We start from the raw sequence: 16,263 nt of genomic DNA on the forward strand, positions 1-16,263 counted from the left end.
TTCGTGTTCTCTAGCCTCTCCCCTTGAATAACACACATATTTTGTTTTTAGATATATATTTATAATGTCTCTATTTACAAGTTGGCATCCGTGTACGCAATAGCACCAATATTATTCCTTAATAATCTTAATATTATAACGATCATGAAAGTATGGTTTTTTTTTATTGTCATTTACAGATTTAAATGCGACCAATGTAAGACAATGGAAAGGAAATCGCGTGTAGATTTTAGCCCACCTGTTAATCTTAATTCATCTATAGAGTCGTCACACTGTAATTTACTTTATATAGCCAATTTCCTCTTATAACTTTGCAACTTATTTCACAAAACCCAGTCATATATAAAAAAAAAAACTTATTGTTTACTAAAACGGATGCGTAAAAGTCAGATTCACATAGGTTTCCGATTTTGAATTATTAGGAACAATAATTATCAATAGGTCGAACGAGACATGGTCAAGCATTTCAAATTTGTATGTGGAGATTAAGCATCAATCTAAGTTAAATTTTAGTATAGAAAATATTGTATTCCTTCAACATAACAATAGCAAAGAACAAAATATATTTATCAAAATAAAAACAAAAAGCTATTAAAGGGTTACTGATAGATTTAAGCACCTTCAGATATATCATTAAAAGCTGTGCTGTCATATATATTATTGATTTGATCATATTTTACTGGCGTCTAGAATTACGGTATGACTTCAGTTAATCAAGGAAGAGCGCCAACTCTTAAAGGTTTCGGAGCTTAGTATAACAGTTCTTATCTCCCTTCTTCTTTAATGCTATAATATATATATGTCAGTTTTGACTGTAACAATGAGCCCAGCGCTATACGTCAGTCTTGAATGAATGTAAGCGGTTCTAACCATTTACACACGTTTAAGTGACATTGCAAATGAACCTCTGTCTGTTACCCAGATTTCAAATACATTATTAACTAATTCAAATCTAAGTTTTGAGTCTTTAGTCTGCTGGTGGCAGGTGATTCTGCTTTTGCGACCAGTGCAGACCAAGATCAGCCTGCACGTCCGTGCAGACTGATCACGGTCGGCACTGTTCGCTATTCAGCCAGTAAATTTTCAGTACATACCCATTTGAATAATAAGTGACACTGCCCAAATTGAATGATGGACCAGTCCATTTTAGAAATTTAGCAGGGTAAAGGATAATTATAGGTTATTAACTTTGTATGTGGATATATGCACGAGTTCTGCAGAGGTAATATTGCGCGACCTCAGGAGCAATAAGTGCATATATCCACATACAAAGTTGATAACCTTTTTATTACATATCCATTATCAAATGATTAATTTATTATATCTAAATTATCGTTCTGTAACGAAAGACAGGAAAAGAACGAAAATAATTTATCCGAAAATGCAATAAACAATTGAAACTGACGAGCATTGATATTTTCAATATCATCCGCGAAAGAACGAGTGCATATATCCACATACAAAGTTTATAACCTTTTTATTACATATCCATTATCAAATGATTAATTTATTATATCTAAATTATCGTTCTGTTTTTGTTCGTTTGTTTTGAGTTTAAAGCCGTTTTTCAACAGTATTTCAGTCATGTAACGGCGGGCAGTTAACCTAACCAGTGTTCCTGGATTCTGTACCAGTACAAATCTGTTCTTCGCAGGTAACTGCCAACTTCCCCACATGAATCAGAGGTGGAGGACTAATGATTTCAGACACGATGTCGTTTATCAAATAGTCACGGAAAACATACGCCCCGCCCGAGGATATCGTTCTGTAACGAAAGACAGGAAAAGAACGAAAACAAAATGCAATAAACAATTGAAACTGACGAGCATTGATATTTTCCGCGAAAATGACGTCAACTTGTTGTCGCAACGTGCGAGTGGACGCCATGGACGTCACGCGATTCTTTCCATTGCAACGTTAATAAAACATTCCACGTCCGATATGAAAGGGTTCCACGTCATGATATGGAAAAATATTGCACGATCGCGGTCCATTGAAACCCAATGTAAAATAATTTTAGGTATGTAATAATTACTGTGATTGGTCAGCACTGTTGTTTTGTTTATAATATAAAACGTAAAATTAGATATGGTTAACTTCAGGAATAGTTCAGATTCTGTCTGAAAAATCAATCAGCGACACGAGCATACCAAAACATTCTGATCTTCATACGGTGAAAAAGATCAACCATTACAGACCATGATAAAATATAAATTTTTGAAACTAGAACTCAGACGTCCCCGGAAATCACGCTGACGCACTGGACAATGTTTTGTTAAATGACGAGTAAAATGCCATTTTTGAGGGTCTATGCACAGAGACTATGCACAGTGTGAGAACAACAGTCTGGTGTGCGATATCCCCCAACAGTTTTAGTCCGCGTGTGTTTAATAACCCCGCTAAAAGCCAAATGTTTGTTCTGACATGTATTTATTCTATGCTTCAAAAATAACAAAATACATAATCAAATATTAATGAACACTGATTGGACGAATATATTTAAGATGGTGGTACCTTTCGTGTTTGGTTACTAGCATGAAGTGTTCTTAAAGACCTGCAAGATTGTAGAACTGCCTAGTCACCTCACACTCCTTCCTTAGATCTACTTAAACCCAGTTAGCCAATTCCTTCTATGTTATATAAAAGTAGTTATACACACACTTTAACCAATATGTTCCAGCACATGTTGAAAAATATTTAAAAACGTAAACAAAGAAATAATCGTATCACCAGCAACAATTACATTATCAGAAAAGACAAGGGATATTGACGAAAGTCCTGAAGAATGTGGTTGGTTACTAAATATATAACTGGCGGATGCAACATAGTAAGATTTGAAGGAAGAATTAGCTTCGATTTATTATCATAAATGTATTCATTTTTCTACCATGTGTGCAATAACTTGAGTGAGGCCAGTTGTTGTTACTGATTAATTAAGTTAGGTTAACTTTTGCCAATGATGTGGCTTTGCCTTTCTCTAGAGTACTTGGTAACACCACATTATTCCGTCTTTCTTGAGATTAAATCTAGGAAACACATCACGTGACACTTTCTTCCATTTCCCGTTTGTCTCAATGTTATCCATCAGTGGTTCTAAATGTTTATACGTCTCATTATTTTGAACTAGTTCATTGCGTGTGGCTAGGACAATATACCCTCCTGAAAGACAGAGTATTTTGATTTTTTTTCTATGAAATAACAAATTAAATGACCAAACAATGGAAAAACAAGCCGTATATACCTAACACCATCTGCTTATTAAACATGCAACTTTAAGCTATGCAACAGAAATAAATTTGTTACAATGTCATTTACTTCGCACAATATTTACATTCTTTAACATGTGTCAAACATGAGTTCCTAGTGGGACCTCTGGCGCATTTCGCCAATATTGATAGTTCTATTACATTGCAGGCTAAAGGTTCCGGCCAAAAAACAGCGTTTTGCAACACTCGTCTGGAACGAAAAGCATTACCGGTGCAATTTCAAATAGCACACTCCCGTATGTAAGGATCTGTGACGTCACCGATAAGGTCTGCTATCTAAAAATAGCACAGGACTCAATTTGCGGACAAACAATCAGTGATTCATTGTACAATAGCATAAGTAAACCATAGATTTTGCATTTTATTCGTTATTTTTGATCAGGTTTCTAGCCTACACATCGCAAACAAATGATTTTTCCACTTCCAATTTCAATAAACTAGCCGAGAAACTATTTTTTTATATCCATGTTAAAAATATCATACCGCTTTTTCTTTAATGTATGAAAGGACGATGTTAATGAATGGATGATGTTATTATGTTATTCTGTTCATTTTGTGACACTTTCAGTTTTAAAAAAGAATATTTAGAAAAAAAATAAAACAACTCGAGAAAAAATGTATTGATGCCAAATGGAAAGCGTTAATATTTAAAACAAAAATGTATTAACAGAACAGAAAAAATCAATATTGTTGTTCTTGGTTACCGTCATACATTAAAAGTATATTTTTGTAAAAAAAATCTTCCGTAAGTGTTTATAAATTTAAAAGATTCACTTGGGAATGTAAAAGGAAATCTTATGATCGCATAATTTAAATTTATTGAAATTTCGAAATATGATGAACAACATATATATTTTAAAGTAAACTGTCATACACATTGTTATTTTCTGCCACATATCTACGTTATTCGTTGAAACAATTAACACCTCTGTGATATACATATGTTGTGTTTTATTACAAATGACCTCTTAGTGTGACATGTAGATATCTGACTTTTGGTAGTAATATTTAGATGTTATATAATAAAACATGTTGCTAATTTAATGCAACCCCATTATTTTCTACCATACCATGCATATATGTATTTTAATAAGGAAATGTTTGATGGACACTGACCACAGCTGACATCCGGGATTCTCATCAAGTTTGTGTCTTGTGTTGTGTGAATCAGCTGTTTAAAAATGAAATACATGTAGTTATTGTAGTTATGATTTTAATTGTACTGATACATTCTTTGGACGTCATGAATCAAAATGATTTAGCATTAAAAGTTTTAACCACAAGTGCCCTTCGGTGTGTCGCATTCGAAAATATTGTATTTTTTATTAAGACTGTAGACCGTTCTTCTGATGCAAAATTTTAAATTATTGCAGAATATATATTGGGTAATTTGCATGCAACATCCTTTAGACAGTGCTCCATTTGTTTGCTTAGTCGGCCCGTTTCGAATCGCTTTGTAAAAATTATTTGTCTGTATATTTGGTATATTTCTTACATTTCCAATATATTTCTTTAATTAGTTATTGTTTCCTCTCTTTTATCTATTCTGTTTACACGTGCGACAATTTTATACAGGTGGCATGTTACTTTTTGAGTTCCCTTCGAAGTTTACTGAGATAGTTAATGATTCGTTATATATAGAAAACGCTCCCTAGTCCGCAATGCGCGCATTGCATTATGGTATAACTACTGTATGTTCTATTTATAGAACACGGGAGTGTGCTATTCGACGCCAATTTACTTCTCTTCAGGAAAAAATGTATTTATATATTTACAGTTTTGAAAAAGAAGTATATACCTGGTTTAATGAGCCGTATCATCTCTAGCAAAGCCTCACATGGCACGTGAGCATCGTCTCCGTATATTCCACATCCGGTTATGATGTCATATGAACCTAGATTATAAAATCTATAAGCAGATCCTTTGTAAACACAGAGTATAACGAAGCACAATTACAGAAGTTAACGGTTTGACTGAGTCTAGTCATGAGAGGTAATGAACTGTGCCACACCCCTCACACTTCATGGCATCGGTTTAGGCGGAACTCTGTTATACAGATATCGAATGGATCCAATGATCACAAAGTACCAGATAATATGACAACATACAAGTACTTCGCATAAAGTACACAGACTATCATGAAGTAAACTAGGTTTGCTCGACAAGCCTTTAAAGAATTTAATAATATCTTACGAAGAAACGTCCCAGAGTCGTTGAAGATGTTGCTTGTATACATGTAAGAATTTTTGTTCGGTTTGTTTGAGCCTTGGGGTCCAAAAGGCTGCTCTGCATACACACCCGAACTACACTACAATGGAATATGTCCAGCGTGTGTGTATATACTCAAAGCGCTGTTATCGTCTATGACATTTTAGTTCTTTCTTAAATTAACTGAACAGGACCAGAAAATAGAGGACATTTGTTGGTTTCTGTGTAAGATAATAATATATTCTTTTTTTAAAAGTTAACTGCTATCAAAGAGTAATGTAAGGAAACTCGAACATTTAGCTTTCCAATACATAAGATCCACGATGATATAAGTTTGCTATATAAATAAGTATAGATTGAGAAAATTTATAGAAATCACCATCACATTGCACCAGGCCAATTACAGCGAAACACCTTCGCGCTTAAATTAACACTTTTTTTATAATATCAAGACAGTAACTGTTAATTAAACTTATATATAAATACATATATGTATATCTAACAGTTCTGATATTATGAAAACATGTTTAATCACCATAGTTACAATATACATATAGAAATTGCAATATGTCTGCTGCATTCAGCTGCATTTAAAGTATGGCTATGTTTATGAAACCATTATATGTAAAAATGCTGAATAACAATGTATGGACAAGTCTATGTTATCGATATGAACTTTTACGTACCAGCGGGTATTGTTGTCGGCGACTCAGTTAAGAATTCCTTAAAGTATTTCTTATACAAACCAGCTTTCATCGCCTCTAGCAGCATAGATTCACTTGGTTCAAGAGCATGGATGCACTCAAAACCAAGTTTCTTCAGCTGAAAGATATTGTGTATTTTCATGCACTCTAGATATACGTATAAAGATTTCTAAATTGCATTGTATTCGCGTCAGTACTGTTGGTACTTGAAGTCTTACATCTATATCATTGCCATAGATATTTGAATAACTTTGTCTGTTAAAATCTTGTTTTCAAAACATTTCAGGGTATACGATTTTGGTCCAATTCCCATGACCGACTGAACATGTTATTGTTTCAAGTAAGAGTGGCAGAAGATTGTGTTTTCAAATAATTAAAAGTTACATTCATCCGTTTAAGATATACAGACCATTAACTCATAAAGTTAAAGTATTCTGTGACTTAATTTGGCAATAAGAATGAGCTTTTTCGTATTTTCATAAATGCGGAATTGTTTCCATATCTGCTAGGTACCTAGAACTTACTGAAAGTCGCATATGAAACTTCCTACCACGCTCGCACACATGCATGCACGCACAAGAAACTCCTACACTACCCACAAGTTAAATAACTTAACTTTGACAAATGAATATGCAACACTTACTTCCATAGCTACTAGTCCAGTACCTGCTCCAACATCGAGAATGCGTATATTTTCACGCTCACATTCAGAGAACAGCTCTGACACACGAGTTGCAACTTTCTTAGGGCCTGTATAACCCAGCTTTTCACAGTCCTTTTACAATATAAGATCCAAAACATGTATCGGTTGAACAGTTTTCATAAAAAAAAAACTATGGGGGAAATTAGATAAACAAGAAATACAACTAAAGTTAAAGAACTCCAATCTTGAATATGAAATTTTCAAAAGTAATAGAAGTACCATATATGTAATATAAGTACATAATGATAATGAAAACTAGTTTACATGTATTCAAAGAGATTAGAATCAAGAAAACTTAACAGTTTCTTCATTTCCATTTTTTTTTCTTACAACTAGTATTCAAAATACATACATGCGTTCAAAGAGATTAATCAAGAAAGCTTTAAAGTTTCTTCATCTCCTTAATATTTTCTCAACCAGTATTCAAAATACATACATATGTTCAAAGACATTAACCAACGAATCTGTAAAGTTTTGTCACCTCCCTTCTTTTTCTCTTTGTATTCAACATTTTCGTTATACCTACCTTGTTGTAACTATCAGCCCATGTTCGATAGAACTCTTGTGATTCTTCTACACTTACACCAATATTGACAGAATTTAAGCGCTCCCACTCATTGCCACTCATGTTTCTATACCTACAGTGGAAAAAAATTAGCACCAATAGCAAAGCCATTTATACTACTTTATATCTTATGTCTACATTACTTTATCTTATGTCTACTTTCCTTTATATCTTATGTCTACTTTCCTGTATATATTATGTCTACTTTCCTTTATATCTTATGTCGACTTTCCTTTATATATTATGTCTACATCACTTTATCTTATGTCTATGTTCCTTTATATTTTATATCTACCTTACTTTATCTTATGTCTACTTTCCTTTATATTTTATGTCTACTTTACTTTATATCTTATGTCGACTTTCCTTTATACCTTATGTCTACTTTACTTCACACAAGAGGGATTTACCAAATAAGTATACTTTTGGGCAATTTTTCAAAAATAGAAAAAAAAAATAAAAAGCTGTACATTTTTGAGTATACTTTTAAAAGTCGGAGGAAATCAACATTTTACAATTCTCCAGGGCATATAGAAAGCTGTCTTTTAATGCCAGACATTTTACTGTCATGGAAAAAAATCATATTTTACATTAAAAATCACAATCCCAACAGAGCAAATACTTCATAAAGGGAAAAAAATCGAAAAAGTATTCAGTAAAAACGTATGCATTGTTATGTTGCGTATTTTCTCATAAGACATACTTAAGTTTCATATGAATCCAGCAAATATAAAAATACTGGTTTACACAATTTTACTCTTTTAAACGGACAATTCGTTTCAAAACTGCTCCAGGAAAATTATTAGTTTAAATTTTCATATTACAACAACAACATTAATATAATTGCTTTGTGACTTGAAAAAAAAAGATTTCCATTGATCAAGTATACACGCTTTTGTTTCTTTTTATCTGAAGATTTTTATGACATCAATAAACAAACAAATAAGTAAATATTGTACAGTTATCCAGATTACACATTTTTTCTTATATATACGAGTTGAGTCTTTAAAAAAACAATCCATTAAGTCGATGTCGACTTAAAAGTGCAGTATTACGCTTATTTTGATTAATTAAGTGTTCTATTTTCATTCAAACTGAAATCACCTTATCGAAATTGCATGTAAGTGAAATTAATGGTAATGTAGCGTTGACTTTATATTAACATTAAAGTGATATACTTTTGCTTTCTATACATTTTTTTCTCTCCTTTATCATACATATGCATTATGAATACATAATAAAATAATTAAAACTGAAAATAAATATACCTTTATTTTCCTTTTAAACTACGAATGTATATCAATCCACATATAACATCACATTTACATGTAAACATGCATTCCGCATCAATATTCACCCATTTCTGCAAATATCTCCATTCAAACCTTCTATCATATATGTTTTGATAATTACTACATTTTTCTGGGAGTAAGGTATACATATGTCGCGTTCCGCTCATTCTTACAAAATAACCATTGTCATAATAAAACAGTCAGGGAAAAATACTTACATGTGTGATACTACTCACTCAGGAGCAAGTCTTAGTAATTTTACCGTCATACTGGAGTGAAACCCTGACCCTGCTAAAGTCCTGTAATGAACTTGTCCATCTTATAATTTGGACAGTACCATTTACTGTTAAAAAGGGTGATTACCAAAAAGATACTGACTGAATAGCGAACAGTGTACCCGTGCAGGCTGATCATGATCTACACTGGTAGCAAAGGCAGACTTAGTCGTTCCCAGCATGATAAGGGTTAAAAACCTCAAGTTCTGTTTTGAAACAATGACAGAAGCGTTTCCATTTGTTGCAAAGTTGACACATTTGACTTGTGACACAGTTTCTAATGTATGCCCGTTTATTGTATTCCTAAAATAGAAACTGTGTGTTAACAATTATCTTCTCTGACATTTCATACACGTCTTTGTTTCAAGTTGAGCTTACATCTTGTCAAGACTTACTTCCCTAACTCCCTAATCCCTTGTAAGTTCCGCGTATGGCTCAACTATGGCGGCTGCTTCAGAACATTTCGTTACGTGGCGTTGGTGTGAGCACAGTTTATGTAGCACATTTTGTTTTGTCGGCCTTGTCTATTTAAGTAGGCCGCTCTCGGAAGCAAAGTTCCTAGAGTGCTAGGCTCTAGACTTGATTCGAACATTAATGCTGCACTAAACATCGGGTATGGTAACTCATTTGAAGACAGATTGATATACCGGTATGCAGGGATGTGCGAAACACAGCCATGTAGTCTGATGCTGATGGACGAGACATCTCTGACGCGCCAGTGACTTCAATAAGTGGACAAGATAATGTAAATTTGCTGGACCGCGAGTCCTCTAGACTGCCAGGCTGCAAGGCTGCTATGCTGCTAACTTTACGTTGCGGGCTGCTAGGCCGCACGTTCGCTAACTTAAAGCTGCTAGGTCGCTAGTTCGCTAACTTCATGCTGCTAGGCCGCTAGTTCGCTAACTTCGCGCTGCTCGGCTGCTAGGTTGCTACCTTATCGCTGTTAGGCTGCTAACTTCACGCGCATCGCTGTAACAATCTTTTGAGGTTTTCAGTGGCAGTACACATTTATACCTTGTTGAGCTATATGTGTATTAAGTGTTTACTATTTTGAACCCGCCAAATAGAACAGTAGATACTCATAAAAATGCTACTTCCATGTTTACATAAAATCCCGGTATATGTAATTATTTTTCTCATTTTTAAATATGAAATTTGCGCCTAGTATACCTTTAAAATAAACCTTCACGTATAAATAATCCAATGTCGAATCTTACAAAATGTAAAATAAATGTTGAAAAGTACACATAAATCTGAAACGCTGAACAAATTTCACGTTATGGATAGGTTCACAAAAATGTCAGATACCCACATTTTTAATCAAACGCTGTGTAAATGAATAAATTCTCACCAAATGAGTCATTGTCATGACCTGGGGTGAAAACCGACAATAAATATCTTTTTGTAAATAGAAAATAAGAAAAGAAGTAAAAATCAGTTTGAAATATACTGAAGCAGAAAATTAACTGTTTCACTTTTATTATTGCTATACAATTTAACTGGATAAAGGGCCCCTTTAGGCAGTCCTTTTCCGGAATTCAATGTATACTGATATAAACATTGAATTCCGGACAAGGACTACCTAAAGGGGCCCCACTTCCGGACAGTCAAACGCCTTTAAAAACTCATCATTTTCAAGGAACTATTACACATGTTTGTTTTGATGCATTTGCAATAGCATGCGAGTGTTGAAATTTCACATAACCAGGTGGAACACAGTTTTCAGCAATTGTTTATTTTTATTTCTTTACAAATGGCATTCATTTTCAAAGGGGGACAACTTTTTCAGAATATTTTAAGTACGGGACAGTACGGCAGATTATGTAAAGGTCAGGTAAAATATTGTTAACGATGTTGTTCGTTTATAAAATATTTCTGTGTTTTGGTGATATACTCCTAAACCTTAAAGAATGGACAGGTACAGGTTAATAATGGACAGGTATAGTAACAACCTTGTACGTTGAGAGGTGTGAGTACATCAACCTATGAAATTTGAAAGTTTCGAAATATAAACTGCAACGTTTTACAGAAATTGTAACTGCAATAATGAAGAGAAACGTATGACTTTAACCCAAATCGCCCAACAAATTATCAGTCAAATGAAAATCAAACAATGTGCCAAAAGTAATGACACAATGTTAGACTAAGTTTAAATCTTCAACCGTTAGAAAGTAGTAAAGTCCTCTTTGTGTACTCCTATATCGCAATAGAAAAGTATCGCAGATATACACCTGGTATGGCATTTTCAGTCAAAAATAGATGAAAATATGCAAAGAAATGTAAAAACAAGAGCTGTCGGAGGACAGCAACGCTCGACTATTCTACAGCCTTGTCAATTGAATGAATATTAAAGTCGAAAAGGGGGCATAATTTTGTAAAATTGCAAAAAGGGTTATGGAACCTGTACAATGCATATCACTCATGACAATGGACAATTGTGCACGTTTCAATCCATTCCCATTAATGGGTACTGAGATACCAGCTTACATACAAAAATTTAAACAAAACTGTTTCGTCGAAAAAATGGCATAATTTTGTAAAAATGCAAAATAGGGTTATGGAACCTGAGCACGGTATGTCAGATCATCACAATGAACAAGTGTGTGACGTTTCAATCCATTTCCGTTAGTAGGTACATGTGCTGAAATACCAGCTTACATATTAAACCTTAATAAAAATTATACAAAATAGAGTTATGGAACCTGTGCAGTGTAAGTCAATTGATCACAGTGAATAAGTTTCGATCCATTCCCACAACTGGTTACTGAGATACCAGCTTACATACAAAAAAACTTAATCGAATCGGGACGCCGACGGGGACGCCGACGCATGGATGAAATAAAGAAATAATGGAAAACCAAAGGTCGCCTAACACGATATACACGAAAATATTGCAGGCTCGGTTTGATCGAGCCTGTTCATGGACGGTAGTGGAAGTGCAAGCTACCGTCCACGCCCTCTAGCCCCGGGTTGAGCACAACTCAACATTTACATATGATATAAGTACCAGAATGTAATTTAGAAACATCCGCAGATGTATTCATACGACGGTGCAAATGGAACCTTCAATGATGCAGAGAGTGCAATTCCATGAAAAGCGGCGTATGGTCCCCAAATAAAATAATGGCTGTGCTCTAAACGAGAAAACAATGGGCAGAATTAAACAAACCTGAGTCCAGTAGCTCCACCTATTCTTTGAATATTCAAGCTAAAACACATTATTTTCTTTTTCTTTTCAAATGCTGCTGAATTATCTTTCTCATGCAGTGTTCGTGTAATATTGGTTTAATTTGTGCCATAACCGATATTTGTTGCAGTCCTACCGAGGAATGTGCAATGTCTCCTTGATCTTAATTGAACTTGAATACACAGGTGCCCGTCCAGTCTTGGTGACCATATGGGTGCCGCCCCCCAAAAAATAAACAAAACAAAAAACAAAAAACAAAACACTGTTGTAATCCTAAAACGAAAAACAAATTGATTTTTCCCCTATATACTCCTACATGGAAAAGATACTTGTCTTGTCATAACGCTAGGGATGTTTACTATGACACGCTGTGGAACAACCAAAATGTCCAGTTCAGTACCAATGCAAGCTACCCTGCTGCCGTTTACACATCAGACATTTAGAAAACAGTAAACAATCCTTTTCTACCTAGTATACAAAATTAAATAACTTACATTTAAATTCAAAGACGCCAAAAACGGCATAGGTTTTCCACTTTTGCTTTGCAACAAAATGGCCGACCATCACTGTTATTTTGCAAGTGTCTGGACAAGTTGGCTTGTTTGAATTTAAATGTAAGTTATTTAAGACTGTTGACTAGGCAAAATAAGATTGTTTACTATTTTATAAATGCATGATTTGTAAATGGCAGCAACGTAGCCTCTACTGTTACTGAACTGGACATTTTGGTTGTTCCACAGGGTGTCTTAGTAAACCTCCATAGCGTTACGGCAACACAAGCACCTTTCCATATAAGAGTATATATAGGATTTTTTTTCCATTTTATTATTTATTTAAAGGTGCAAAATAAAGACAAATGAATGGACATAAATCTTAAAAAAAAACTACACATTTTGTAATATAGTACTAAACATTATGATAGCCGTGCAATATTCCCTTGAAATCAACACAAAAACAGAGAAACAAATGATTGTTTCTGTATTTTCTTAGACTGACATGGGGGATCATTTTGTCCTACTTTCATGTTTATCGTTTTTCCGTAATCGGTCGGAAATTCTTCGGGATCACGTGATTTTAAAATTGTTTCAAACGAATATCCGTTTAAAGACGTGCGACAAAATAACTGTATTTCCATGATAGTAATTATACACGACTTGCACGAAAAATATGAAATGTACAAAATTTATGTTTAAAATTGACAGTGACATATATTAGGCCAAGACAATGTGTTTAATGTCTAAAATCTTATTAAATTAATGTAGCCATATGTACATAAATCAGTGTATTTAGGTAAATTTCAATCACATTTTGTTTCGGCAGTGCAAGACAGTTATTCATTTATATTCTTAAAATTATACTGAAAAGAGATTAACTGAAAAAGTTTGCAGACGAAGTTGTAAAAATACTTTTATTCGGGAAGGGCCTGAATTGTCCTCCCGCAAACTTGTCGTATAGCTGTTTATTACTTGTATTATAAGCATGATTTTCATGAAGGTTTTTTGAGTTAAAAAATTGTTGAATTCCATGTGCTAAGTTTGTAAAAATCACGTTATCGTTTGGGCATAATATATTTTGCATCTATTTATAAATTATAGCCTCGTTTCGGAGGATTCTTCCGTAAAAATCCGAAGATGCTCGACGGGTTCGTAAGCAGTCGGAAAACATACTTTCTGTTTGATATAGACAACATTTTTTGTTTATTTGTTAGTTGTTCTTGAACATATTCATGACTATTTGGTCAGATCCGATACAGTGGGCCATATTTTCAGTAAATAGTAGGTCTCAGCTACAAACTCTGGTTTTCGTATAATACTCGTTTGGGTTTTAGTAATGGACCTTTAATTTTTTTTTCGTTTTAGGATTAAAACAGTGGTTTTTAACTTTTTTTGAGGGGACGGCACCCATATGGGCACCAAGACTGGACGGGCACCTGTACTTGAATACACTTGCCTTGCAATAACGATGTTATTTGTTGTAATAACGAAATATTTTCTCATAACAACGAGATATGAGTCATAACGAGTAAAGATCTCATGTGATACGGGTAATTTTCTTCTAATAAAATTGATAGAATATCTCGTAATTACGAGATAAGAACGATTATTTTCTAATAGAGATATAAAATACATATACATACATTTTAGAATGTCTTCACCTGGATCCGTCACTAAATTACTTGATTTATATAAGACTGCAAACTCAGCACGAACAAAGCATGTATAACTATAAAAACATAAATCATAAGGCTAAGCTAAATTTTACTTTGTGCAAAGGTACTTCAAATCATACATAAATATTACAAAACGAGATATGTTCGAAACTTACCTAAGAATCAGCAGTGTTATCATTAGTGTTTAAAATACTTTTAATTGCAACAAATATTAATTTGCGATCTTATTTAAATTCTATCTGACTTGGTATTTTCATTTAGCACAGGGACACAAATCAATGAATTGTCTTTGCCTCAAAGAGGACAATATTAAAGACATTATAAAATATCACGACAATCTTGATTTTTTCGTGAGGGCCGTGTTTTAAGTCAGAGAAAAGCCTAAAAAAACTTTTCATTAAGTGAAAGAATGGACAATCTCGGCGCGTTGCGCCTCGATTTGTCCATTCTTTCACATAATGGACAGTTTTCGGCTTTTCTCCTTCACATAATTGAGCCGCACAATGAGAAAACCAACATAGTGGCTTTGCAACCAGCATGGATTCAGACCAGCCGTGCAGTCTGGTCAGGATCCATGCTGTTCGCTTACGGGTTTTTCTAATTGCAATAGGCTTTAAAAGCGGACAGCATGGATCCAGACCAGATTGCGCGGATTAGCAGGCTGGTCTAGATCTATGCTGGTTGCAAAGCCACTATGTTGGTTTTCTCATGGTGCGGCTCATATAAAATATAAATCAGAATCATCTGGGAACGTTTTAATCTTACTGGTTGCATTCTATGCTTCCTTAAGGATCTTTCCACATATTTTATTATGCATATGCAGCAATATATTTGACAAGTTAAAGCATAGTAAGTACCCTGAAGGGCACATATATATAAGTATATTATGATTATCTTGTAAAGTTTTGGTTTTAATGTCTGTTTTGAATGTTGATCATCAGTGTGTGGAACCCCAGGATCGGACACAAGGACAAGACCATTCTTCCTTATTGACATTCCGCCACACCCCCCCCCCCCACCCACCCGGTTTAATCAGAGAGTCAGTGGCGCAGTGGTTAGCAGTTTGGACCGGATCACTTCCTGGTTGTGGCTGATATCTCGACAAGTGTTCAATGCTGGTTGATTAACTTAAATTGATACTGTTTCCAACAGTATCGGTCTAGACTGGATGCTGGGGAGGTAAATATTGCGCCTGTCGTGGGCTCGGTTGGAAGTAAGTTGATCCATCCATTTCAGGTGAGGACTTTCGTCGACTACCCACGTTAAAAAAGAACCTTTACTTAGTTTAAGCGCCCCTGGGGCGTTACTTTTTGCACCAAATGTGCGTTTATTTCTGTACCAAAATACAAAAAATACAACTAAAAGTATGATACAGGATTATGTTTTATACTGCCTAAAATGTCAAGAAAGTATTGTCCGTGAGTATTGACCTGGCACTCATGAATATTCCGTATATTTCCGTAAATTAATTGTCAGTGTCCGAACACAAATACCGAATTAACTTTTACATTTATATACTTCTTAACTGATATATTGTCGCATGTGCAGGTAGCTGTAGCTGTGTATGTGTTAAGCTTCCAATATCAGGGTTGTGGGTTCGAGTCCTACGTCTGACCACAGGTGCTTGAAGCTCTGTCAACGAAATGTATGTGCAGGTTAGATCTCTTGAAGAGATCGTAGATCTCTGAAAGAGATCCTGTACTATTTCATAGTATATTAGGTGGGTGGGATATGGTAATGCATATATTTATTGATAGGGCTTCAAGCGCCTGTGGTCTGACCATCTCTTTTTTTCCAAAAAAAAAATGTATATGCAGACTTACCAATTGATTGATCAAACGTATCATGATATTTAATTATTTATGGTTCATTAAAAGTATCTTAGGTAAGAAG

General features: G+C 34.4%; 1 protein-coding gene across 2 annotated transcripts; it reads right to left on the reverse strand.

Annotated features, from left to right (window-relative positions):
* Window positions 1-550: 550 nt before the first annotated feature.
* Window positions 551-14,404, reverse strand: LOC123560568 (methyltransferase-like protein 27). Of its 2 annotated transcripts, none has more exons than XM_053516708.1 (6): window positions 14,338-14,404; window positions 7,408-7,519; window positions 6,822-6,953; window positions 6,161-6,296; window positions 5,065-5,160; window positions 551-3,159 (listed from the first exon to the last, which is right to left on the reverse strand). In XM_053516708.1, coding segments are annotated over exons 1-6 (660 nt in total). In that variant the 5' UTR covers window positions 14,340-14,404; the 3' UTR covers window positions 551-2,977. The 2 variants fall into 2 exon arrangements, with proteins under 2 accessions (XP_053372683.1, XP_053372684.1); XM_053516709.1 differs by lacking the exon at window positions 14,338-14,404 and adding an exon at window positions 8,715-8,850 and having other exon boundaries at window positions 552-3,159.
* Between the last annotated feature and the right edge of the window lie 1,859 nt (window positions 14,405-16,263).

Source organism: Mercenaria mercenaria, chromosome 10 (genome assembly GCF_021730395.1).
Source record: "Mercenaria mercenaria strain notata chromosome 10, MADL_Memer_1, whole genome shotgun sequence".
In the NCBI taxonomy this organism is placed as follows: domain Eukaryota; kingdom Metazoa; phylum Mollusca; class Bivalvia; order Venerida; family Veneridae; genus Mercenaria; species Mercenaria mercenaria.

Excerpts from the sequence above, each read along its gene's own strand:
- LOC123560568 (XM_053516708.1), bottom strand. Across the intron at positions 5,161-6,160 it reads GCCGACAACAATACCCGCTG|GTTCATATGACATCATAACC; the intron begins GTACGTAAAAGT and ends TTTATAATCTAG. Across the intron at positions 3,160-5,064 it reads GATACGGCTCATTAAACCAG|GAGGGTATATTGTCCTAGCC; the intron begins GTATATACTTCT and ends TCTGTCTTTCAG.